Raw genomic sequence first — 27,295 nt, 5'->3', positions numbered from 1 at the left:
TAATAGAATACCAACAGCTAACGGAGATCCTAATAAAATACCAACAGCCAATGGGGATCCTAATAGAATACCAACAGCCAATGGGGATCCTAATAAAATACCAACAGCCAATGGGGATCCTAATAGAATACCAACAGCCAATGGGGATCCTAATAGAATACCAACAGCTAACGGAGATCCTAATAAAATAACAACAGCCAATGGGGATCCTAATAAAATACCAACAGCCAAGGGGGATCCTAATAGAATACCAACAGCCAATGGGGATCCTAATAGAATACCAACGGCCAATGGGGATCCTAATAGAATACCAACATTCAATGGGGATCCTAATAAAATACCAACAGCCAATGGGGATCCTAATAGAATACCAACAGCCAACGGGGATCCTAATAAAATAATAAATACATGACAAACACACACACACATATGCTCGCAGAAGCACACCAAAGGCACCCTAATTGGGGAGGACGGCTCATAGTAATGGCTGTAATGGAATTCATGGAATGGTATCAAACACATGGTTTCCATCTGTTTGATTTAACTCCATTCCAACCATTATTATGAGCCATCCTCCCCTCACCAGCCTCCTGTGAAGCACACACACACACACCACTCGCACACACACGCTCGCACACACATACTTAGCCTCCGTATCCTCACCCCTGAACACACACTTCGAGCAAGGTCACATGGAAAGCACACACACGTGTCATTATTATACTACAGCCAATCAGAGCTTAGAGAACAAAGAGAACAAAGCAGAAACCTTGAACACACACACACACACACACCATATCCCCTTCCATGGCTGATAAAATGAACAACACACACACACACACACACCATAATGACCTCAAATGCAAAAGACACACGTGTCATTATGCTATGGCAAATCAGAACAATGAGCGCTTTAACAAGCAGATACCTTTAACAGCCAATCACAGGCTCCTACCTCTTCCTTCTGAATGTAATATTTTTCAATGAGGCGGTTGATTCTGAGAAACTGAGAAATCAGCGTTACCATGGCCACCACTGTGAGGGAACGTCTACGGCTCTGACACGCCTTCCGTCATCTTCGTGACGACAGGTCAAATGACACTGACCTTATAGACCTCGTGACACTGACCTTCAAGGCCACCCCACTGGTCAATGTTCATTCACCCTCTCACATGCCGACAGTGGTCCGCCCCATTCTCCCTGAAGAGTAGGCCACATTTCTGTATTCTTCTCTCTGTGCGTTGTGTCTTCTCTACCCATTATGGTACCTCAGCCTTTCTCAAGGTGTTTCTCAAAATGCCTACTACCGTTCTCCGAGCACGCAAATTGGAGCATGGGATTGTCAGAGTATGAATCCAAATCAAAGTATGTGAAATGGCACACGGATGGAACTTCTCGAATATGTACTGCGTTGGTACATATTCTGAAGGAAAGTATGCATGGAAATATGACGCAAACACGTTAAAACAATTACGCACAAAGCCCATAATAAGTAGAAAAGTCTAACTAGCTACCTTACGTAACATTAGTTTTAGGTCATCTTTGCCTGTGTAACTAGCTGACTAGCTAGATTACTGCAAATCACATATATCTAGCTGATAATTATGAAGTAAAACGTTTGATTTGTGCATATATTTTTTCGTCTGGCTGGAAGAAGGTTCAGTGAATGGGGAGATGCAGCTGGAGGTAACACAGAATGGGGAGTGGGGAGACGCAGCTGGAGGTAACACAGGAGGGGGAGAGTAGCGACGCAGCTGGAGGTAACACAGGAGGGGGAGTGGTGAGACGCAGCTGGAGGTAACACAGGAGGGGGAGTGGGGAGACGCAGCTGGAGGTAACACAGGAGTGGGGAGTGGTGAGACGCAGCTGGAGGTAACACTGGAGGGGGAGTGGGGAGACGCAGCTGGAGGTAACACAGGAGTGGGGAGTGGGGAGACGCAGCTGGAGGTAACACAGGAGGGGGAGAGGAGAGACGCAGCTGGAGGTAACACAGGAGAGGGAGAGGGGAGACGCAGCTGGAGGTAACACAGGAGGGGGAGTGGAGAGACGCAGCTGGAGGTAACACAGGAGGGGGAGTGGGGAAACGCAGCTGGAGGTAACACAGGAGGGGGAGTGGGGAGACGCAGCTGGAGGTAACACAGGAGGGGGAGAGGAGAGACGCAGCTGGAGGTAACACAGGAGTGGGGAGAGGAGAGACGCAGCTGGAGGTAACACAGGAGGGGGGGTGCGAGTGCTTCTCAAGTGTATTTTTTATGCGTTCTACACACTCTCCGTACTCAAGAGAATGACCTCGGGGGAGCCTGTCTCAGCCTCAGTTACAGCCTCAGCCTCAGCCTCAGTCACAGCCTCAGCCTCAGTCTCAGTCTCAGCCTCAGTCTCAGCCTCAGTCTCAGCCTGTCACAGCCTCAGCCTCAGCCTCAGCCTCAGACTCAGCCTGTCTCAGCCTCAGTTTCAGTCTCAGCCCCAGTTTCAGTCTCAGCCTGTCTCTGTCTCTGTCTCAGTCTCAGCCTCAGTTTCAGTCTCAGCCCCAGTTTCAGTCTCAGCCTGTCTCTGTCTCAGTCTCAGTCTCAGTCTCAGCCTCAGCCTCAGTTTCAGTCTCAGCCTGTCTCTGTCTCAGTCTCAGTCTCAGTCTCAGTCTCAGCCTCAGCCTCAGTTTCAGTCTCAGTCTCAGCCTGTCACAGCCTCAGCCTCAGCCTCAGCCTCAGACTCAGCCTGTCTCAGCCTCAGTTTCAGTCTCAGCCCCAGTTTCAGTCTCAGCCTGTCTCTGTCTCAGTCTCAGTCTCAGCCTCAGCCTCAGTTTCAGTCTATCTCAGTCTCAGTTTCAGCCTCAGCCTGTCTCTGTCTCAGGCTCAGTCTGTCTCAGCCTCAGACTCAGCTCAGCCTCAGTCTCAGCCTCAGCCTGTTTTAGCCTCAGCCTGTCTCAGGCTCAGTCTGACTCAGCCTCAGTCTCCGCCTCAGTCTCAGCCTCAGTCTCAGCCACTTAACCTCTGAACCGTGGCTGAAATAATCCAACTGAGCCCTGGCTGACAGAATCCCACTGAGCCCTGGCTGACAGAATCACACTGAGCCCTGGTTGACAGAATCACATTGAGCCCTGGCTGACAGAATCACACTGAGCCCTGGCTGACAGAATCACACTGAGCCCTGGCTGACAGAATCACACTGAGCCCTGGTTGACAGAATCACACTGAGCCCTGGCTGACAAATGGAGACAGAGGGGGTGGGGAGAGATGGAGACAGAGGGGGTGGGGAGAGATGGAGACAGAGGGGGTGGGGAGAGATGGAGACAGAGGGGGTGGGGGGAGATGGAGACAGAGGGGGTGGGGGGAGATGGAGACAGAGGGAGTGGGGGGAGATGGAGACAGAGGGAGAGGTGAGATGGAGACAGAGGGGGTGGGGGGAGATGGAGACAGAGGGAGTGGGGGAGATGGAGACAGAGGGGGTGGGGGGAGATGGAGACAGAGGGAGTGGGGGAGATGGAGACAGAGGGGGTGGGGGGAGATGGAGACAGAGGGGGTGGGGGGAGATGGAGACAGAGGGAGAGGGGGAGATGGAGACAGAGGGGGTGGGGGGAGATGGAGACAGAGGGGGTGGGGAGATGGAGACAGAGGGGGTGGGGGGGGGTGGAGACAGAGGGGGTGGGGGAGATGGAGACAGAGGGGGTGGGGAGAGATGGAGACAGAGGGAGTGGGGGGAGATGGAGACAGAAGGAGAGGTGAGATGGAGACAGAGGGAGAGGTGAGATGGAGACAGAGGGGGTGGGGGAGATGGAGACAGAGGGGGTGGGGGGAGATGGAGACAGAGGGGGTGGGGAGATGGAGACAGAGGGGGTGGGGAAGATGGAGACAGAGGGGGTGGGGGGAGATGGAGACAGAGGGGGTGGGGCGATGGAGACAGAGGGGGTGGGGGAGATGGAGACAGAGGGGGTGGGGGGAGATGGAGACAGAGGGGGTGGGGGAGATGGAGACAGAGGGGGTGGGGGAGATGGAGACAGAGGGGGTGGGGGAGATGGAGACAGAGGGGGTGGGGGAGATGGAGACAGAGGGGGTGGGGGGAGATGGAGACAGAGGGGGTGGGGGGAGATGGAGACAGAGGGAGTGGGGGAGATGGAGACAGAGGGAGTGGGGGAGATGGAGACAGAGGGGGTGGGGGGAGATGGAGACAGAGGGGGTGGGGGGAGATGGAGACAGAGGGGGTGGGGGGAGATGGAGACAGAGCGAGAGGGGGAGATGGAGACAGAGGGGGTGGGGGGAGATGGAGACAGAGGGGGTGGGGAGAGATGGAGACAGAGGGGGTGGGGGGAGATGGAGACAGAGGGGGTGGGGGGAGATGGAGACAGAGGGAGTGGGGGGAGATGGAGACAGAGGGAGAGGTGAGATGGAGACAGAGGGGGTGGGGGGAGATGGAGACAGAGGGAGTGGGGGAGATGGAGACAGAGGGGGTGGGGGGAGATGGAGACAGAGGGAGTGGGGGAGATGGAGACAGAGGGGGTGGGGGGAGATGGAGACAGAGGGGGTGGGGGGAGATGGAGACAGAGGGAGAGGGGGAGATGGAGACAGAGGGGGTGGGGGGAGATGGAGACAGAGGGGGTGGGGAGATGGAGACAGAGGGGGTGGGGGGGGATGGAGACAGAGGGGGTGGGGGAGATGGAGACAGAGGGGTGGGGGGGGTGGAGACAGAGGGGGGTGGGGGGAGATGGAGACAGAGGGAGTGGGGGGAGATGGAGACAGAGGGGGTGGGGGGAGATGGAGACAGAGGGAGTGGGGGGAGATGGAGACAGAAGGAGAGGTGAGATGGAGACAGAGGGAGAGGTGAGATGGAGACAGAGGAGGTGGGGGAGATGGAGACAGAGGGGGTGGGGGGAGATGGAGACAGAGGGGGTGGGGAGATGGAGACAGAGGGGGTGGGGGAGATGGAGACAGAGGGGGTGGGGGGAGATGGAGACAGAGGGGGTGGGGCGATGGAGACAGAGGGGGTGGGGGAGATGGAGACAGAGGGGGTGGGGGGAGATGGAGACAGAGGGGGTGGGGGAGATGGAGACAGAGGGGGTGGGGGAGATGGAGACAGAGGGGGTGGGGGAGATGGAGACAGAGGGGGTGGGGGAGATGGAGACAGAGGGGGTGGGGGGAGATGGAGACAGAGGGGGTGGGGGGAGATGGAGACAGAGGGAGTGGGGGAGATGGAGACAGAGGGAGTGGGGGAGATGGAGACAGAGGGGGTGGGGGGAGATGGAGACAGAGGGGGTGGGGGGAGATGGAGACAGAGCGAGAGGGGGAGATGGAGACAGAGGGGGTGGGGGGAGATGGAGACAGAGGGGGTGGGGGGAGATGGAGACAGAGGGAGTGGGGGAGATGGAGACAGAGGGGGTGGGGGAGATGGAGACAGAGGGGGTGGGGGAGATGGAGACAGAGGGGGTGGGGGAGATGGAGACAGAGGGGGTGGGGGAGATGGAGACAGAGGGGGTGGGGGAGATGGAGACAGAGGGGGTGGGGGAGATGGAGACAGAGGGGGTGGGGGGAGATGGAGACAGAGGGGGTGGGGGGAGATGGAGACAGAGGGGGTGGGGGGAGATGGAGACAGAGGGGGTGGGGGGAGATGGAGACAGAGGGGGTGGGGGAGATGGAGACAGAGGGGGTGGGGGGAGATGGAGACAGAGGGGGTGGGGGGAGATGGAGACAGAGGGGGTGGGGGAGATGGAGACAGAGGGGGTGGGGGGAGATGGAGACAGAGGGGGTGGGGGGAGATGGAGACAGAGGGGGTGGGGGGAGATGGAGACAGAGGGGGTGGGGGAGATGGAGACAGAGGGGGTGGGGGGAGATGGAGACAGAGGGGGTGGGGGGAGATGGAGACAGAGGGGGTGGGGGGAGATGGAGACAGAGGGGGTGGGGGGAGATGGAGACAGAGGTGGTGGGGGGAGATGGAGACAGAGGGAGAGGTGAGATGGAGACAGAGGGGGTGGGGGGAGATGGAGACAGAGGGGGTGGGGGAGATGGAGACAGAGGGGGTGGGGGGAGATGGAGACAGAGGGGGTGGGGGAGATGGAGACAGAGGGAGAGGGGGAGATGGAGACAGAGGGGGTGGGGGGAGATGGAGACAGAGGGGGTGGGGGAGATGGAGACAGAGGGGGTGGGGGAGATGGAGACAGAGGGGGTGGGGGAGATGGAGACAGAGGGGGTGGGGGAGATGGAGACAGAGGGAGAGGTGAGATGGAGACAGAGGGGGTGGGGGGAGATGGAGACAGAGGGGGTGGGGGGAGATGGAGACAGAGGGGGTGGGGGGAGATGGAGACAGAGGGAGAGATGAGATGGAGACAGAGGGGGTGGGGGGAGATGGAGACAGAGGGAGAGGGGGGCACCCCCCCCCCCCCCTCCCCCCTCTGTGCACCCACAAAATGAGGTGGAAACTGAGCTGCCAAATGTATGGCCATATTTGCACATAATATGACATTTGAAATGTCTTTATTCTTTTGTAATGTTTACTGTTAATTTGTTAATTGTTTATTTCACTTTTGTTTATTATGTAAACATGTTTCCCATGCCAATAAAGCCCTTAAATTGAATTGAATTGAGAAAGAGAGAAAGAGAAAGAGAGAGAGAGAGAGAGAGAGAGAGAAAGGAAACAAATATAAATAAATAGAAGCTGAGAGAGAAAGAAGCAATGATATATATTGATCTAATCTTGTGATACTAGTCAGTCAATCAGTGTAATGTTCTGTCGTGTCTTGTCCACTCTAATGATGATCTACTGTTTGTCAGGCTCTAGTGTTCAGTCTGCAAAACAGAGACTACATCAGAACACACTGGAAGTCAATTCTACCTCTGTCTGTGAGACAATCAATGGCAGCATCCCAAATTGTACCCTATTCCCTATGAGCCCTGGGCAAAAATACTGCACTATATGGGGAATAGGGTGCCATTTGGGATACAAACTACATATTGTTAATGGCCAGGCCCCTCAGGCTGGCTGGGAGATTTAAATGCATCAGAAAATTACATTATTCCAGAGACCCCTCTGTAATTCCCATGGACAGGGTAGAATATAATGGGCTGCTTTAATGTATTGTGTTTCATTTGAGAAGCCCACACATTGTTTTATACCAAAGGAGGTTCAGTACACCGCGGAGCAGACATTACACTGTGACTGAAACCTGGAAGCCATTTTGAGCTGTTCAAATCAAATCAAATGTTATTAGTCACATGCCCCCGAATACCTCAGATGTAGACCTTACAGTGAAATGCTTACTTAGGAGCCCCTTACCAACAATGCAGTTTAAAAAAAATACAGATAAAAATGAGAGGTAAAAGTAACAAGTAATTAAAGAGCAGCAGTGAAATAACAATAGAGAGACTATATACTGTGAGGTACCGGTACAGAGTCAATGTGGAGACTATATACAGGGAGGTACCGGTACAGAGTCAATGTGGAGACTATATACAGGGAGGTACCGGTACAGAGTCAATGTGGAGACTATATACAGGGAGGTACCGGTACAGAGTCAATGTGGAGACTATATACAGGGAGGTACCGGTACAGAGTCAATGTGGAGACTATATACAGGGAGGTACCGGTACAGAGTCAATGTGGAGACTATATACAGGGAGGTACCGGTACAGAGTCAATGTGGAGGCTATATACAGGGAGGTACCAATACAGAGTCAATGTGGAGACTATATACAGGGAGGTACCGGTACAGAGTCAATGTGGAGACTATGTACAGGGAGGTACCGGTACAGAGTCAATGTGGAGGCTATATAGAGGGAGGTACCAATACAGAGTCAATGTGGAGACTATATACAGGGAGGTACCGGTACAGAGTCAATGTGGAGGCTATATAGAGGGAGGTACCAGTACAGAGTCAATGTGGAGGCTATATAGAGGGAGGTACCAGTACAGAGTCAATTTGGAGACTATATACAGGGAGGTACCAGTACAGAGTCAATGTGGAGGCTATATAGAGGGAGGTACCAATACAGAGTCAATGTGGAGACTATATACAGGGAGGTACCAGTACAGAGTCAATGTGGAGTCTATATAGAGGGAGGTACCAGTACAGAGTCAATGTGGAGGCTATATAGAGGGAGGTAACGGTACAGAGTCAATGTGGAGGGGCACCGGTTAGTTGAGGTAGCATGTACATGTAGGTAGAATTATTGAAGTCAATATGCATAGATGACCTACAGAGATTAGCAGTGGTGAAAAGAGGGAGTGAGAGGGGGGGGGCAGTGCAAATAGTCTGGGTTGCCATTTGATTAGATGTTCAGGAGTCTTATGGCTTGGGGGTAGAAGCTGTTTAGAAGCCTATTGGACCTAGACTTGGCGCTCCGGTACCGCTGGCCGTGCGGTAGCAGAAAGAACAGTTTATGACTAGGGTAGCTGGAGTCTTTGACAATTTTTAGGGCTTTCCTCTTGACACCACCTAGTATAGAGGTCCTGGATGGCAGGAAGCTTGGCCCCAGTGATGTACTGGGTAGTTCGCACTACCCTCTGTAGTGCCTTGCGGTCGGATGCCGAGCAGTTGCCGTACCAGGCAGTGATGCAACCAGTCAGAATGCTCTCGATGGTGCAGCTGTAGAACCTTTTGAGGAGCTGATGACCCATGCCAAATCTTTTTAGGCTCCTGAGGGGGCATAGGTTTGGTTGTGCCCTCTTCACGACTGTCTTGGTGTGCTTGGACCATGTTAGTTTGTTGGTGATGTGGACACCAAGGAACTTGAAGCTCTCAACCTGCTCCACTACAGCCCCGTCGATGAGAATGGGGGCGTGCTCGGTCCTCTTTTTCCTGAAGTCCACAATCATCTCCTTTGTCTTGATCACGTTGAGGGAGAGGTTGTTGTCCTGGCTTGTCGTTGTTGGTGATCAGGCCTACCACTGTTGTGTCATCAGCAAATGTAATGATGGTGTTGGAGTAGTGCCTGGCCATGCAGTCATGAGTGAACAGGGAGTACAGGAGGGGACTGAGCACGCACCCCTGAGGGGCCCCTGTGTTGAGGATCAGCATGGCAGATGTGTTGTTACCTACCCTTACCACCTGGGGGCGGCCCGTAAGGAAGTCCAGGATCCAGTCGCAGAGGGAGGTGTTTAGTCCCAGGGTCCTTAACTTATAGATGAGCTTTGAGGGTACTATGGTGTTGAACACCATAGTGTCTCCTGACCCCTCCTGACACCTCCTGTCTCAGCCTCCAGTATTTATGCTGCAGTAGTTTATGTGTCGGGGGGCTAGGGTCAGTCTGTTATATCTGGAGTACTTCTCCTGTCTTATCCGGTGTCCTGTGTGAATTTAAGTATGCTCTCTCTGATTTTCTCTTTCTCTCTTTCTCTCTCTCTCTCGGAGGACCTGAGCCCTAGGACCATGCCTTAGGACTACCTGGCATGATGACTTCTTGCTGTCCCCAGTCCACCTGGCCGTGCCGCTATTATTATTTGACCATGCTGGTCATTTATGAACATTTGAACATCTTGGCCATGTTCTGTTATAATCTCCACCCTGTACAGCCAGAAGAGGACTGGCCACCCCTCATAGCCTGGTTCCTCTCTTGGTTTCTTCCTAGGTTTTGGCCTTTCTAGGGAGTTTTTCCTAACCACCGTGCTTCTACACCTGCATTGCTTGCTGTTTGGGGATTTAGGCTGGGTTTCTGTACAGCACTTTGAGATATCAGCTGATGTAAGAAGGGCTATAAAAATAAATTTGATTTGATTTGAACACTGAGCTGTAGTCAGAGTGGGTCTAGGGTTTCTGAGATAATGGTGTTGATGTGAGCCATGACCAGCCTTTCAAAGCACTTCATGGCTACAGACGTGAGTGCTACGGGTTGATAGTCATTTAGGCAGGTTTCCTTTGTGTTCTTGGGCACAGGGACTATGGTGGTCTGCTTCAAACATGTTGGTATTCCAGACTCGGACAGGGAGAGGTTGAAAATGTCAGTGAAGACACTTGCCAGTTGGTCAGTGCATGCTCACAGTACACTTCCTGGTAATCTGTCTGGCCCTGCGGCCTTGTGAATGTTGACCTGTTTAAAGGTCGTACTCACATCGGCTGCAGAGAGCGTGATCACACAGTCTTCCGGAACAGCTGGTGCTTTCATGCATGTTTCAGAGTTATTTGCCTCGAAACAAGCATAGAAGTAATTTAGCTTGTCTGGTAGGCTCGTGTCACTGGGCAGCTCTCGGACGTGTTTCCCTTTGTAGTCTGTAATGGTTTGCAAGCCCTGCCACATCCGACGAGCGTCAGAGCCGGTGTAGTACGATTCGATCTTAGCCCTGTATTGAAGCTTTGCCTGCTTGATGGTTCGTCGGAGGGCATATCGGGATTTCTTAAGCTTCCGGGTTAGAGTCCCGCTCCTTGAAAGCGGCAGCTCTAGCCTTTAGATCAGTGTGGATGCTGCCTGTAATCCATGGCTTCTGGTTGGGGTATGTACCTACGGTCACTGTGGGGACGACATATTCCAGTCTGTGCTTGCAAAACAGTCCTGTAGCTTAGCATCTGCTTCATCTGACAACTTTTTTGTTGATCTAGACACTGGTGCTTCCTGCTTTAATTTTTGCTTGTAAGCAGGAATCAGGAGAATAGAATTATGGTCAGATTTGCCAAATGGAGGGCGAGGGAGAGCTTTGTATTCGTCTCTGTGTGTGGAGTATAGGTGGTCCAGAGTTATTTTCCCCCTGGTTGCACATTTAACATGCTGAAAGAAATTAGGTAAAACTGATTTAAGTTTCCCTGCATTAAAGTCCCCGGCTACTAGGCGCACCGCCTCTGGGTGAACGTTTTCTTGTTTGCTTATGGCAGAGTACAGCTCATTCAATGCTGTCTTAGTGCCAGCCTCTGACTGTGGTGGTATTTAAACAGCTACAAAGATTACAGACTCTCCCGGTAGGTAGTGTGGTCTACAGCTTATTACGAGATACTCTACCTCAGGCGAGCAATAGCCCGAGACTTCCTTAGATATCGTACACCGCCGCCCCTTGTCTTACCAGACGCCGCTGTTCTATCCTGCCGGTACATCGTATAACCAGCCAGCTGTATGTTGATATTGTCGTCGTTCAGCCACAACTCCGTGAAACATAAGATGTTACAGTTTTTAATGTCCCGTGGTAGTTTAATCTTCCACATAACTCGTCGATTTTATTGTCCAAAGATTGCACGTTTGCTAGCAGAATGGAGGGAAGTGGGGGTTTATTAGATCGCCTACGAATTCTCAGAAGGCAGCCTGACCTTCGGGCCCTCTTTCTCCACCTCCTCTTCATGCAGATCACGGGGATCGGGGCCTGTTCCCAAGGAAGCAGTGTATCCTTCGCGTCGGGCTCGTCGCGGTCATGTACAAAATAAGTTAAAAAATAAGTTACAAACAATGCAAATAAAAGAACAAAAAAACAATCGGCTGGAGGCCATCTTCTCTGGAGGCCATCTTCTCTGGAGGCCATCTTCTCTGGAGGCCATCTTCTCTGGAGGCCATCTTCTCTGGAGGCCATCTTCTCTGGAGGCCATCTTCTCTGGAGGCCATCTTGTTGTTGAAGTCGCTTTGTCTTTACGTTTTTTTGTTGTTATTGTTGTTTATAGAGGAAACAGAGTATCTCAGCAGGAACATGTATTCTTAAATGTTCTCCAGTTAAATCTATTGAAACATGAAGCAGAGCAGTTTGAATGTCTCTCCATTGACTGCCCCCCTAGCTGTTTCTACTGCATGCAGCTGTCCATGGTGCTGAAATACCAACACAGGTGGAGCCCAGCACTCCCTGTCAGCCCTGTCACACACACAAGCTATATTTACCATATCATCAGTGTCAACCAGCAGAGGGATATGTGAAAGACATGCTTGACATCAACTCACCAGCTCAACACAGGTGACTCGTTGACATGCTCCTGTTGTAATGCTGTGAAAGTTGCAGTTAGCCGTCCTTCGGACTGATAAGACCTAGCCTCCACCGTGTTCTACCGTCCATCCAATTCCACAGGGCTGAAGCAGCAGTGTGGTAATACGCCATGGCTCCAGGGTACCAGTGATATGAGCAGTCTGTCCCATGTTAGGACTGTGCTCCTGTGGTGCTATCAACAGTATTGCAACCTGTGACTGTTTTGCTAGGTGCTATCGACAGTACACCTACTGCCACTGTGAGGCTAAATGCTACCAACAGAGGCAATCATTTAGGAGATTAGGGAGATAAAACAAGAAACACAAAGTCAGTTGAGGTAAAAACACCTCTGCAGTCCACACTGGTTGCTGCTAGTTATAACAGAAACCAAAAAATCTGGATGACATGGCTTGTCCTAAACACAACCAAGGCTAACACACACTGTCTATTTGTGGGTCAGGGCGCTAGCTACAGCTATCCTCTCTCTCTCTCTCTCTCTCTCTCTCTATCTCTCTCTCTCTCTCTCTCTCTCTCTCTCTCTCTCTCTCTCTCTCTCTCTCTCTCTCTCTCTCTCTCTCTCTCTCTCTCTCTCTCTCTCTCTCTCTCTCTCTCTCTCTCGCTCTCGCAATGTTTTCCCTAAGCCCTCTTTAAAAGCCTCTTAAAAATAGCCCGTTCCCATCACAAATCTGACTGTGAGATGCTACATTTTGATAATCTACCCTCATAACATGATAAAACAAAACTGTCCGATTACGGTTTTAAAGCACACTCCACTATTTCAGACACATCTAAAATATAAAGGAAGCAAAAGCAAATTCTCCTGTTTTAACACTCCTGTTTTGACACTCCTGTTTTAACACTCCTGTTTTAACACTCCTGTTTTGACACTCCTGTTTTGACACTCCTGTTTTGACACTACTGTTTTAACACTCCTGCTTTAACACTCCTGTTTTGACACTCCTGTTTTGACACTCCTGTTTTGACACTACTGTTTTAACACTCCTGCTTTAACACTCCTGCTTTAACACTCCTGTTTTGACACTCCTGTTTTGACACTCCTGTTTTGACACTCCTGTTTTGACACTCCTGTTTTGACACTCCTGTTTTAACACTCCTGTTTTGACACTCCTGTTTTGACACTCCTGTTTTGACACTCCTGTTTTGACACTCCTGTTTTAACACTCCTGTTTTAACACTCCTGTTTTAACACGCTTGTGAATCACTGGGTTTCTTCAAGGCGTAAAAGCAAGGTGCCTCTCTGTCTCTCTCCTATCCTTCTCCACAGAGCGTTGGCTGGTTCTGTACACTTGTGCTACTGTTGATGTGGGAGAGAGATAAAGGACCTGCGTATCAGATAATAATGTGAATCTAATAGAGTAATGTTAATTAGGCTATAATGATTCAAATCTGTTCTCTTCACCTGGGACATGAATGTGAAATTGAATGGTTTTCCTGCTATCTCAATGGATTATTCTCCAATTTATTTTACCATCCCACGCCTCTGTTATACACACACACACACACACACACACACACACACACACACACACACACACACACACACACACACACACACACACACACACACACACACACACACACACACACACACACACAGACACACACACACACACACACACACACAGCATAGGGCCCCCCACAGAGCGCTCAGGCAGTTAGCAATCTGAAGCATCATTGCAGCAACCTCTCTTGAAACACTTTCGGTTGTTAAACAGAGAGTGGTTTTGGGATTAAAGCACAACAAATCCTGCAGCTTGAAACATGTCAAATGAGTTAGTCAACACTATATACTTGAAATCCCCCAAGGGTAATCGAGAAATCAGTGGTGATGTCACTCAATAGACATGTCAACAACAGATGTTGCTGTGTTTAACTATGGTATGCTTACAGATATAGTTTAAGACCAGTATCCATGTAAATAACATGAACGAGCAGTACACTTACTGCAACATGAAAAGCTTGTCAATGCCATGACATTATCTATTTACTACAATGTTCTGACATTACTAATACAATGTCCTTTCTCTTCCAGTCAAATCATTACCACATCAATAGACAGTAGCTAGTACAGTTTGTTTACCAAAGTCCAATGATACTGCTCCTCCCCTCCCCTGTCCCATCCAGTGATTCATCTTCTCTCTCCTCTCCTCTCGTCTCTCCTCTCCTCCTCCACCCCTATCCAGTGATTCCTCTCCTCTCTCCTCGATCCTCTCCCCTCTCCTCTCCTCCTCCACCCCTATCCAGTGATTCATCTCCTCTCTCCTCTCCTCTCTCCTCTCCCCTCTCCTCTCCTCCTCCACCCCTATCCAGTGATTCCTCTCCTCTTTCATTTCCTCTGCCACCCCTGTCCTTTGACTCCTCTCCCCTCCCCTCCTGTCCGGTGACTACTGTCCTGTCCGGTGACTACTGTCCTGTCCGGTGACTACTGTCCTGTCCGGTGACTACTGTCCTGTCCGGTGACTACTGTCCTGTCCGGTGACTAGTCCGGTGACTACTGTCCTGTCCGGGGACTTCTGTCCTGTCTGGTGACTACTGTCCTGTCTGGTGACTACTGTCCTATCCGGGGACTTCTGTCCTGTCTGGTGACTTCTGTCCTGTCTGGTGACTACTGTCCTGTCTGGTGACTACTGTCCTGTCCGGTGACTAGTCCGGTGACTACTGTCCTGTCCGGTGACTTCTGTCCTGTCCGGTGACTAGTCCGGTGACTACTGTCCTGTCCGGGGACTTCTGTCCTGTCCGGTGACTTCTGTCCTGTCCGGTGACTACTGTCCTGTCTGGTGACTACTGTCCTGTCTGGTGACTCCTCTCCTCTACTGTCCTGTCCTTCATAACAAACAACTGGGTTACAGTCAGTGACCGGGATAGCCAAAAGTTGCAAAATACAATTACAGAATACCATAAAGATCAACGTATCAAAATAAACTCTGGATAAGAGTGCCTGCTAAATGACCAACATCTAAATGTATATATATGAAAATCCCAAACGGAACTGCAAAGCACACTGGGTAGTATTATTGGCCTGTTTTAGGGTCACGTCTAGATGGGATTCATTTTAACCTTTTAACCTTTAATTCTCCTAACCTGCTAGATTAATTATTCTAACCTGCTGCATAATAACTCCTAAACCTGATCAGTAAAGTCAATTTTGACAAAAGTTGTATCCCTTCTAGACAAAACCATGTTTCGGGGCAGTGGTCATTAGAATAATACTCAGCATGCTTTGCAGTTGTCCATTTTTACATACAGTATCCATTTATATTTAGTTAATATAGCAAATGCTCTTATCACACCATAGTGCCATCAGACTTCTGATACCAATACAGGGTGAAAGGGGGACACAAAATGGTGGACCACTATAAAGAAAAGGTATAGAAAAGTATTTTGTATTTTGAAAGAACAAATGACGGGCTCTCAAAAGTGTTTTGTTACAAAATACATTGGAGTGTAGTTTTCAGCCCAGTGTAATACCAAATTACGAAATACTCAGAAGAAATGTAAATACATATTTCAAATACATGTAATAGAAATAGTGCCCTTCTCTGGTCAGTCGGAGCCTTAGATAACAGAACAACCTAACCCTAACAGGGCTGCTTCCTCTCCACCAATATGCCTCTTCAGATGGCTCTAGTGTTACGTCTCTGACAAGAGAGCAGACTGTCAACCCCATCCCCATCGCTCTTACCTAGACCTCTACTTCCTGTCTCTGTGGGGACCCAGGTGCCTCAGCCACTGCCTGCCCAGAGAGAGAGATGTCCAGCTGGGGTGTAAGAACCAGCTTAAACACCCTGCTTCTGTTGCCGTCTCTCCTCCATCCGACCGGTCACTGACAAATGTGAAATGGAAAACCTGGAGGATTGTCTGGGACGCCTGCCAAAACTGTCAGAAAACCCCCCATCAACCTTTGCTTCCTGCTGCTGCTGCTCACTCAAAGCATGATGTCATCAACCCTCCACAGCGCCAAGCCAGGAAATGTAACTGTAACGTTACAGCACAGGACAAGGGAAGAGGGAGGGCAGACTCAATCCCTCTTTCCCTTTATCTATCTTCCCTCGCTCACTTCTTTCCCTTCATCTATATTCCCCTCTCTCTCTTCCTTCATCTATCTTCCCCTCTCTCTCTTCTTTCCCTTCATCTATCTTCCCCTCTCTCTCTCTTCCTTCATCTATCTTCCCCTCTCTCTTCTTTCCCTTCATCTATCTTCCCCTCTCTCTCTTCCTTCATCTATCTTCCCCTCTCTCTCTTCCTTCATCTATCTTCCCCTCTCTCTTCTTCCCTTCATCTATCTTCCCCTCTTCTTTCCCTTCATCTATCTTCCCCTCTCTCTCTCTTCCTTCATCTATCTTCCCCTCTCTCTTCTTTCCCTTCATCTATCTTCCCCTCTCTCTCTCTTCCTTCATCTATCTTCCCCTCTCTCGCTTCTTTCCCTTCATCTATCTTCCCCTCTCTCTCTCTTCCTTCATCTATCTTCCCCTCTCTCTTCTTTCCCTTCATCTATCCTCCCTTCTCTCTCTCTTCCTTCATCTATCTTCCCCTCTCTCTCTTCCTTCATCTATCTTCCCCTCTCTCTTCTTCCCTTCATCTATCTTCCCCTCTTCTTTCCCTTCATCTATCTTCCCCTCTCTCTCTCTTCCTTCATCTATCTTCCCCTCTCTCTTCTTTCCCTTCATCTATCTTCCCCTCTCTCTCTCTTCCTTCATCTATCTTCCCCTCTCTCGCTTCTTTCCCTTCATCTATCTTCCCCTCTCTCTCTCTTCCTTCATCTATCTTCCCCTCTCTCTTCTTTCCCTTCATCTATCCTCCCTTCTCTCTCTCTTCCTTCCACCTTCCACCTTCCACCTATAGGACAGTACCAGTGATGACAAGACAAACAAAGAGAGAGAATGGTGAGAGAGATAATGAGAGAGAATGGAGAGAGAGAATGGAGAGAGAGAATGGAGAGAATGGAGAGAGAGGGAATGGAGAGAGAATGGAGAGAGAGAATGGAGAGAGAGAATGGAGAGAGAGAATGGAGAGAAAATGGAGAGAGAGAATGGAGAGAATGGAGAGAATGGAGAGAGGGAATGGAGAGAGAGGGAATGGAGAGAGAGGGAAAGGAGAGAGAGGGAATGGAGAGAGGGAATGGAGAGAAGGAATGGAGAGAGAGAGAGAGAGAGAATGGAGAGAGAATGGAGAGAGGGGATGGAGAGAGGGAATGGATAGAGAGGGAATGGAGAGAAAGGGAATGGAGAGAAAGGGAATGGAGAGAGGGAATGGAGAGAAGGAATGGAGAGAGAGAGAGAGAATGGAGAGAGAATGGAGAGAGAAGGAATGGAGAGAGAATGGAGAGCGAGAATGTGAAAAACAACTGAAACTTATTTTCACTGTGTCATTCATTTCACATCTCCAGAGAGAGATGGCCAATATAGGCCATACTGCACATCTCCTGCTAACATTGCTAAACACAGCTGAACATCCATGGACCAAATCAATTCACATGCCATCAACACAGCCACAACCACTTGGAATTGTGAGCTCCAAGAGGAAGCAAGGTTTCTTGAGAAGACTCAATTCTTGTTATTGTTGCGTTAGAGTTATTGTGCCCTTGGTCTTGTCATGTCTCAGGTGCCAGGAGGAAGGGGAGGCCTGGTCACCATGGGAACAACTTGAAGGCAATGCTAAAGACAGGAAATGATCTGGGACGAAACTCACTTGAGTTTAACAACAACAGCACTTCCTTCATTGAATAAAACCTTTTCTACTGTAATGCAGGCACCAACAATTCACAAGTCTCTCTCCCGTGACAGTGTTAACATTATAATGTTAAATCGAGTAAATCTAAATCGAGTAGCTGATTTGGTTCTGGGAGGCGAGATAAGGTATTCATTTAAAATATTTGCTTGAACTTCAATACACTTACAGGTGATTTAGTATAAGAAGTTTTCATGTAGAAAATCACAAATAATCTTAGCTGCTGGTCATTCATTTATTAATTCAATCTCCTGCTTTTACTCTGCCTGATCTGATAACTCTACTACAGACAATACATCCTCCAATAAGCTTCCTCCAAAAAATCCCCTGTAGGCTACAGTGGGGCAAAAAAGTATTTAGTCAGCCACCAATTGTGCAAGTTCTCCCACTTAAAAAGATAAGAGAGGCCTGTAATTTTTAATACAGTCATAGTTGAAGTGTACCTATGATGAAAATTACAGGCCTCTCTCATCTTTTTAAGTGGGAGAACTTGCACAATTGGTGGCTGACTAAATACTTTTTTGCCCCACTGTACCTTCATCTCATACCACTAACCCTTAACCTAGCAGGGTAGGGTTATCTCCTACCTCAGTCTAACCCTTAACCTAGCAGGGTAGGGTTATCTCCTACCTCAGTCTAACCCTTAACCTAGCAGGTTGGGGTTATCTCCTACCTCAGTCTAACCCTTAACCTAGCAGGGTAGGGTTATCTCCTACCTCAGTCTAACCCTTAACCTAGCAGGTTGGGGTTATCTCCTACCTCAGTCTAACCCTTAACCTAGCAGGGTAGGGTTATCTCCTACCTCAGTCTAACCCTTAACCTAGCAAGGTAGGGTTATCTCCTACCTCAGTCTAACCCTTAACCTAGTAGGCTAGGGTTATCTCCTACCTCAGTCTAACCCTTAACCTAGCAGGTTGGGGTTATCTCCTACCTCAGTCTAACCCTTAACCTAGCAGGTTGGGGTTATCTCCTACCTCAGTCTAACCCTTAACCTATCAGGCTAGGGTTATCTCCTACCTCAGTCTAACCCTTAACCTAGCAGGGTAGGGTTATCTCCTACCTCAGTCTAACCCTTAACCTAGCAGGGTAGGGTTATCTCCTACCTCAGTCTAACCCTTAACCTATCAGGGTAGGATTATCTCCTACCTCAGTCTAACTCTTAACTCAGCAGGGTAGGGTTATCACCTACCTCAGTCTAACCCTTAACCTAGCAGGGTAGGGTTATCTCCTACCTCAGTCTAACCCTTAACCTAGCAGGGTAGGGTTATCTCCTACCTCAGTCTAACCCTTAACCTAGCAGGTTGGGGTTATCTCCTACCTCAGTCTAACCCTTAACCTAGCAGGGTAGCCGCCTAAGGGTTGACCTGGTTAAATCAAATAGAATTCCCTCAAGATTGCTCTGATGTCCAAAAAGATTTCAAATGAAAATGTATTGATTTTAAGTTGCATGTATTTTTTGTTTAAATCTACATTGGTCAGTCGGTGAATTGTGAAAAGTTATCCAAGGATTGTTCCATAGGGTTGTGTTTTTAGGGAGTGATGTTGGTTCTTGTAGAATAGGTTTCATTTTCTTCCATGTTGTTATAGTGTTCGTAACTACAAAGTTGTTGATGTTCTTAGCTTTATCCTTTGAAAATAGACACGTGAAAAGACTCTGGGGATGAGCATGCACATCTTCACTATGTACCCATTGTTCTTCTTTAGTGGATTTAACTATATCTGGCAAGTAAAAGTCCTGGGTTGATACAATTCCAAGTCCGGAAGGTTAAAACCAACCTCAGACTTAGGAAGACATAAAATGTTCCTTTTTAATCTACACATTTTATTTGCCCACATAAAGTCTGTTATGACCGAGTATACTTAAAATAATGACTACGGTAGGAAATAATATATAAAAACTTTGGCAGCCATGCCATTCTGAAGAGGTTTATTCTACCTGTAAGATGTATGGGAACGACTGTTCCATTTAATTAGATCTGCTTTCATATTGTTGAGTAATGGAAAATAGTTATCTTTATGTATTTGTTGTTTGTTGTCACTTATTAAGCATCCTAAGTACTTCATATTTTGTTGTGGTCCATTTGAAGGATTGTTGTAGATCATGAGTTATTTTCACACCCTGATCAGTTTCACCTGTCCTCGTTATTGTCTCCACCCCCTCCAGATGTCACTTGTTTTCCCCAGTGTATTTATCCCTGTGTTTCCTGTCTCTCTGTACCAGTGTATTTATCCCTGTGTTTCCTGTCTTTCTGTACCACTGTATTTATCCCTGTGTTTCCTGTCTCTCTGTACCAGTGTATTTATCCCTGTGTTTCCTGTCTTTCTGTACCAGTGTATTTATCCCTGTGTTTCCTGTCTCTCTGTACCAGTGTATTTATCCCTGTGTTTCCTGTCTCTCTGTGCCAGTGTATTTATCCCTGTGTTTCCTGTCTCTCTGTGCCAGTGTATTTATCCCTGTGTTTCCTGTCTCTCTGTACCAGTGTATTTATCCCTGTGTTTCCTGTCTCTCAGTACCAGTGTATTTATCCCTGTGTTTCCTGTCTCTCTGTACCAGTGTATTTATCCCTGTGTTTCCTGTCTCTCTGTACCAGTGTATTTATCCCTGTGTTTCCTGTCTCTCTGTACCAGTGTATTTATCCCTGTGTTTCCTGTCTCTCTGTGCCAGTGTATTTATCCCTGTGTTTCCTGTCTCTCTGTGCCAGTGTATTTATCCCTGTGTTTCCTGTCTCTCTGTGCCAGTGTATTTATCCCTGTGTTTCCTGTCTCTCTGTGCCAGTGTATTTATCCCTGTGTTTCCTGTCTCTCTGTACCAGTGTATTTATCCCTGTGTTTCCTGTCTCTCTGTACCAGTGTATTTATCCCTGTGTTTCCTGTCTCTCTGTGCCAGTGTATTTATCCCTGTGTTTCCTGTCTCTCTGTGCCAGTTCATCTTGTTTTCCACATCTTAAACTCCAACCATCTGCCTCCTGTGTCTGCATTTGAGTCTCGCCTAGTGCCATGATAGTTATTATATGTATTTTTCTTCCTATAGCCATTATTATATTTATTATTTTCACGTTATATCCTAACATTTTAAGAAAAAGGGGCATTGAGCCTTCAATATTGGTCAGCTATGTCAGAACTTCTGCAAAAGAGAGAAAAAAAATACAACAAATGTTATGGATAAATTCAAATATTCTGATGAATAAAAAAACATTCTTTATTTAAGGAAAAATAAAAAATGTGTATTATATTTGTTAATAATATTATAAATAGAAGAGAGAGAATCAACCGATCATTTATTCTGGTATTGTCTCTATGTAGCTTGGTTCTGGTCACATGTTCAGGAATGGTTAAAAAATCACAACATGCACTTAAAATTAACCTTATAAATACCAGTGTTGGACGATCTGGAAAAACACAGTCAGTCAATAAATAATATATTAATACTCGTAGGAAAGGTTTTCATCTTTAGCTCACAGTCTGTTTATAATATATGAGTGGAAAGGTTCAAACATTTTGTAAAACATCACAGCACAATTGAAAAATATATGGCACATGGAATCCAAATGAGGGTGGTCTATGGTGACAGCTGGGATGGGCTAAGAGTGGCCGAGGGTTGGGATTAAAGAGTTTATAATTGGTAATGTATTATTGGTAATGTGATTGCTTTATATAAAAGTACCAACGTATGTAAAATGTGTATGTAACATGTATGTATATGTAGCAAAAAAGCTGTTAAAAAAAACGAAGATATTTGTCCTCCGAAGAGGGGTGGTGGTGGAAGGGTTAATAAAAAAATATAAAATAATAAAACATTTTAAAAAGTGAATCAATCAATATGCATGATGAAACATAAATATTCAAACAAACTATTCTACAAATCAACCAGCAACAAAGCATGCTGTGAAATATGATAATGAGGCCCCTCCCACATCGTTTTCACTCAGATAGTTACCGGTAATGAACTTAAACATAGTTGAGTAACAACAAACGACTGAAAATACTTCTTGAAACAAATGTCCTGTTCAGTTGTGCTGAAATGTAGCCAAGGTGACAGACATTCCTAAGATTGATCTGAATAAAAAGGCATGGAAAGTTACATCAATTTCTAATAACGAACTGCGTTTTAAAACAGGATGATGGGAAAGTGAACATTTGTGTTTAAAATCTAAACACTTAGGAGATATCCAGTGCCTTCAGAAAGTAATCATACCCCTCGACGTATGTCACATTTTGTTGTGATACAGCCTGAATTCATAATGGATTAAATGTATGTTTTTTCTCACTCATCTACACACAATACCCCATAATGAAAAAGTGAACATCTTTTTTGACATTTTTGCACATTTATGATAAATTAAATACAGAAATATCTAATTTACGTGAGTATTCACACTCCTGAGTCAATACTTTGTAGATGCATGTTTGGCAGCGATTACAGCTGTGAGTCTTTCTGGGTAAGTCTCTAAGAGCGTTCCACACCTGGATTGTACAATATTTGCCCATTATTATTTTCAAAACTCTTCAAGCTCTGTCAAATTGGTTGTTGATCATTGCTAGACAACCATTTTCAGGTCTTCTGCCATAGATTTTGTAAGTAGATTTAAGTTAAAACTGTTACCCAGCCACTCGGGAACATTCAATGTGTTCTTGGCAAAATCCTAGAGGAAAATCTGTTTCAGTCTGCTTTCCACCAGATTCTGGGAGATGAATTCACCTTTCAGCAAGACAATAACCTCAAGGGCAAAGGCCAAATATAAACTGGAATTGGTTACCTGTGCTAAGCTCCATTCGATTTATTTTTTAACATAAAGAACTCCCCAGTCCTTAACAATTACAAGCATACCCATAACATGATGCAGCAACCACTATGCTTGAAATTATGGAGAGTGGTACTGAGTAATGTGTTGTATTGGATTTGTCCCAAACATAATTTAGGACAAAAAATTAATTGCTTTGCCAATTAACAGGCTGCCTGTTTTGGAATATTTGTATTCTGTACAGGCGTTCTTCTTTTCACTCTGTCAATTAGGTTAGTATTGTGGAGTAACTACAATGTTGTTGATACATCCTTAGTTTTCTCCTATCACAGCCATTAAACTCTGTAACTGTTTTAAAGTCACCATTGGCCTCCTAGTGAAATCCCTTAGAGGTTTCCTTACTCTCCGGCAACTGAGTTAGAAAGGACACCTAAAATGACATATTTGAAGTGACTGGGTGTATTGATACACCATTCAAAGTGTATTTAATAACTTCACCATGCTCAAAGGGATATTCAATGTCTGCTTTTTATTTTATTTTTACCCATCTACTAATAGGTGCCTTTCTATGCGAGGCATTGGAAAACCTCCCTGCTCTTTGTGGTAGAATTTGTGTTTCGAATTCACTGCTTAACTGAGGGACCATACAGCTAATTGAATGTGTGGGGTACAGAGATGAGATAGTCATTTAAAAATCATGTTAAACACTATTATTAGAGTCCATGCAACTTATTATGTGACTTGTTGAGAATCTTTTTTCTTTTGAAATTATTTAACAATGGGTTTGAATACTTATTGGCTCAATACATTGTAGCTTATAATTTTTTTATTAATTTGTAAACATTTTGAAAAACATTATCCCACTTTGATATTATGGGCTGTAAGGCACTGCATCTCAGTGCTAGAGGTGTCTCTACAGACCCTGGTTCCATTCTATGCTGTGTCACAACAGGCTGTGATTGGGAGTCCCATAGGGTGGCGCACAATTGGCCCAGCGTTGTCCAGGTTAGGGTTTGGCTGGGGTAGGCCGTCATTGTAAATAGGAATTTGTTATTAACTGACCTGTCTAGTTAAATAAAAACCTGTGTTTAGGATGGGAACACTTATTGGCAAAACTAAATGCCTGTTTAAGTTTTAAACACTGACGTTTAGGTTATAAATGTTTTACGTTTCATGGTTTTAGTGTACACACACAAAGAGGGTTCCTCAAGGGTTCTTTGGGAAGGGTGAAGGTTCTATGTGGAACCATAGTGACTCTAAGAACCCTTTGAGCTCTTCGATGGTTCACAAACGGGTTCTTTCCTCTTTAAGAGATAATTAAAATGTAGAGTCGTGTGTTTGGACCATGGTAGTTCGTTGGTGATGTGGACAGGAAGAAACTTGAAACTCTCAACCCCGCTCCACAAGAAAACTATTTTCATCTCAAAGTCATCTGTCCGACTGCGCAGCAATGATCTCTGTCCGACCCGCAGGTCCCTCAGGCATCCCGCGGGAATGCAGCCCTCTAGTGCAGTCAGTACACAACACCGTGCTCATCATGTCTAATCAGGATCAGATAGTGACAGGGGTCCCAGCAGGGTCAGACAGCCAGGGAAGACATGTCTACGGAGCTCAGGTGAATCTTGCAGTATGTTAACAATATCTTGAATTGATGGGTAGACCGACAGTATCTACAGGACAGCAGTTTAAAGCTACAGTCTGGGATCTGGGAATAACGGGCATTTCAATTATTGAACTATTGATTCTATTCTTGGATAATATAATGTATAAATGTATACCATGGTAATTCTTTGTCATGACTCATTTTAGGAGGATCAGATGGTGACAGGGGTCTCAGCAGGGTCAGGTAGCCAGGGAAGACATCTGTGACGGAGGAGAGTTTTTTTCTAAATGTTTTATTCTCTCTGTGCAGAAAAGTCTGAACAAGCCGGATGCTACTTTAAGGCAAGTCTGACAAACCACCAAAGTTGATTTCCAAACTGTATCAAGGGTTGATCGAGGCTTTTTCAAAAACAAATGTGAGGAAGACCTGGTAGAAGCTATTGATGATGATGAATGGATGCAGATCTGTTTGACTACCCAGTCATGTTCATATCATCTCAGACAGAAATGACTGTAGTTCAATACCAGCCATGGAACGTACTAGATGTCAGTGAAACTGAATTAGATGCACTCTGAAATGTCATTCCTCTGCTTGAGGTGTAAAACACAAAAGGGACATATTGGCATAATTACGGTCGTGAAGTCTGGCTGAATTATGGCAAAATATGTTAGTTTTTCTTATCTCAGCAGGTCTACAGATTCTCCCTTCTTGTTTTTGATTGCTTGGAGATGTTGATACTGGAGACTGTTATCTGAAGAAACTGTGTAACCAAGCATTTATAGAGGCTGAGAAATGCATTGCCATTAATTGGAAGGTTGGTTATCCTCCCACGATGTCAAGTTCTGTATTACTAGATTAAGGGTATACTTGGCAACTTTCATAAGGTCTGGATGGCTTTTGTGGAATTAAGTACGACTGAGTGGAGTCTGTATTGAAAACATGCCCACGTCAGGTTAGATACCCGGTTTCAGTAATCCCTAGCTGCCGGGCTGCTCAGTCCTGGTCCTGGGGGTCTGCCGTCCTGTGGCTTGTCACTCTGGCCTTGGCCTAACTCACCCCAAACCAATAAGAAATGTTTCACTAAGATCCTAAAGCTGAGTGGGGTGTGTTGGGGCGCTGCAGGGCCGTGGACCCCTAGGGACAGAACGAGGTGAGACAGATATATTGTTTCACTAAGATCCTAAAGCTGACCGGGGTGGGGCGCTGCAGGGTGGTGGACCACTAGGGGCAGGACGAGGCGAGCCAGCTATATTGTGTGCAAGTAAAAAAAGATCTACACTACTTTTAGTCTTAGATGAACTACATGAAGGATTTTCTGTTTCTGTGTATTCATGTATATTTGAGAGGGGGGTTCATATAGAGGATTTCTTAATTATTATTATTTTTACATTTTACCTTTATTTAACTAGGCAAGTCAGTTAAGAACAAATTCTTATTTTCAATGACGGCCTAGGAACAGTGGGTTAACTGCCTTGTTCAGGGGCAGAACAACAGATTTTTACCTTGTCAGCTCAGGGATTCGATCTTGCAACTTTTCAGTTACAAGTCCAATGCTCTAACCACTAGGCTCTAACCACTAGGCTCTAACCACTAGGCTCTAACCACTAGGCTCTAACCACTAGGCTCTAACCACTAGGCTCTAACCACTAGGATACCTGCACCCTCTACACTCTACACTCTAACCACTAGGCTACCTGCCAATCAAATTACTTTGTATCTTTTCAAGAGTTGTTCATTTGTTAAGCTATTGGTTAAAATATTTATTATTGAATTACCTTTGATCAAGTTCAGTCTTATTAACCACTTAAACATATGTAATAATGATCTCTTACCTAGCTGGACGACTGTGTGCATTTTAGCTAACATTTTGTTCTAAATAGGGATGGCATACTGGATTGTGTAAAAATGTAGGAAATGCGCTTTAGACCAACAATCTGGGGGAGGACCCCAAAAACCCCAGCCAGGTTATGCCCCCCCCCCCCCACACTTCTAAAACCAAAGTGGCGCCCCTGAATGCACAAATCAAGTTCACCCACAGGTGCAAGGGAAGGCTCTCTCCGTTTCTCTCACGCAGGCACACATATAAACACTCTGCAACTACACACACAAATGACTGTCAGCTCCTATGTATTTAAGCCTACTAATGCACGCATCGATGGCCCTGGTGAAAATATACATATTGACAAGATTCTCTTTCCTAGCAAGACAAACATTATATACAAAGGCACTTGGTATTCTGATTCCATCACGTGATATTTTCGTTAGAACTTACCTAAGTCGAAGTGGGAACTGAGGGCAAACCCGGGGACGAAGAATGATGAAGACATTATGACCATCAGCAGAGCCGCCAACATCTTCCTCGCCATGTGGGGTTAATGATGTTGCAGAGACACTAGCCCACTGCAGCTTCTAATCAAATAAATGGGCCAGTTGTTAAGAGAAACACTGCATTTCTTTGCACATTTAAACCCGTTTTTTGCGTTTCAAAGCGCCCCTTCATCTTTTGACAGGCAAAAAATAACATTCGGATTAAAAGGCAGATGTTGACAGAATGTTAGAAAGTCCTTTTGTTGGCTTGTATTTGATGCTATTATTGCTTGTCGCTTCATAGCAACACAACCATCAGAGTCTCACGTGCAATTTACCGTTTCCTATGCAGTCCAATTGTGGAAAATGTGCTGTGATTGTCGCTGCAAAAGTGTCCCTGGTAAGTGCCGTTACCCGTAGCAATCAACCGGCTACCACACAGTGTTTAAATTTCTGCTATTCTCTTCGATCTCTGCTGCACCAAACGGCGGACAGGTCTGATGTAGGCTATCATACCCCTCACATATTAACTCAGATGAATGCTCAATTCTTTGATGATGATATCACCAACAATAGCCTAATAGCACAATTCACTATCAATAACGTAATCTCATTTAATTATTGGCAGGTTCTCATAGCTGTTGCGTTAATAGCGCAAGCAAAGAGCGGCAGCTGTCCGCTTGCGGGTGCTGACAGCGAGAGCGCCATCTTGCCTGCTAATGTTCCATTCCCAAAAATAATTTCTGACTGAGCTGAGGTTCAGCTCTGCTCCGGAGACTGCGGGGGAGGGGGTGATGCGCTATAGCTGGCGGATATAGCCTATTTGAGGTGAGCAGTTAAGCATGACCAGTTTATACCGATGAACCAGTTGTATGCTTATCTCACAAATCAAAATGTGTTTTTGCTCATAGAGTTAGGGTTTAGAATAGACTATAACTGTCATCATTCACATTGTTGATATCAAGTCATGATGTGACTTATTTCATGTTTCAAACGTCATGTTTCCCTTTCCTTAGATATTATAATTATAAGGATGGACTCTCTCTCT

The 27,295-nt window shown here is 46.6% G+C and overlaps 1 protein-coding gene across 2 annotated transcripts in view; it reads right to left on the bottom strand.

The window, feature by feature from the left end:
- LOC129828630 (serine/threonine-protein kinase LMTK1-like) overlaps positions 1 to 27,003 on the bottom strand; it is a 136,680-nt gene extending 109,677 nt beyond the window's left edge. For both annotated transcript variants that reach the window (XM_055889715.1, XM_055889716.1), the window contains exon 1: positions 26,213 to 27,003. In XM_055889715.1, the coding sequence (XP_055745690.1) occupies positions 26,213 to 26,306 (94 nt within the window). In that variant the 5' untranslated portion in view covers positions 26,307 to 27,003. The remainder of the gene's footprint in view (positions 1 to 26,212) is intronic.
- Between the last annotated feature and the right edge of the window lie 292 nt (positions 27,004 to 27,295).

The sequence above is a fragment of the Salvelinus fontinalis genome, chromosome 30 (genome assembly GCF_029448725.1).
Source record: "Salvelinus fontinalis isolate EN_2023a chromosome 30, ASM2944872v1, whole genome shotgun sequence".
NCBI lineage: Eukaryota > Metazoa > Chordata > Actinopteri > Salmoniformes > Salmonidae > Salvelinus > Salvelinus fontinalis.
The sequence above is the reverse complement of the archived record's forward strand: the minus strand, read 5'-3'. Positions and strand labels throughout refer to the sequence as shown.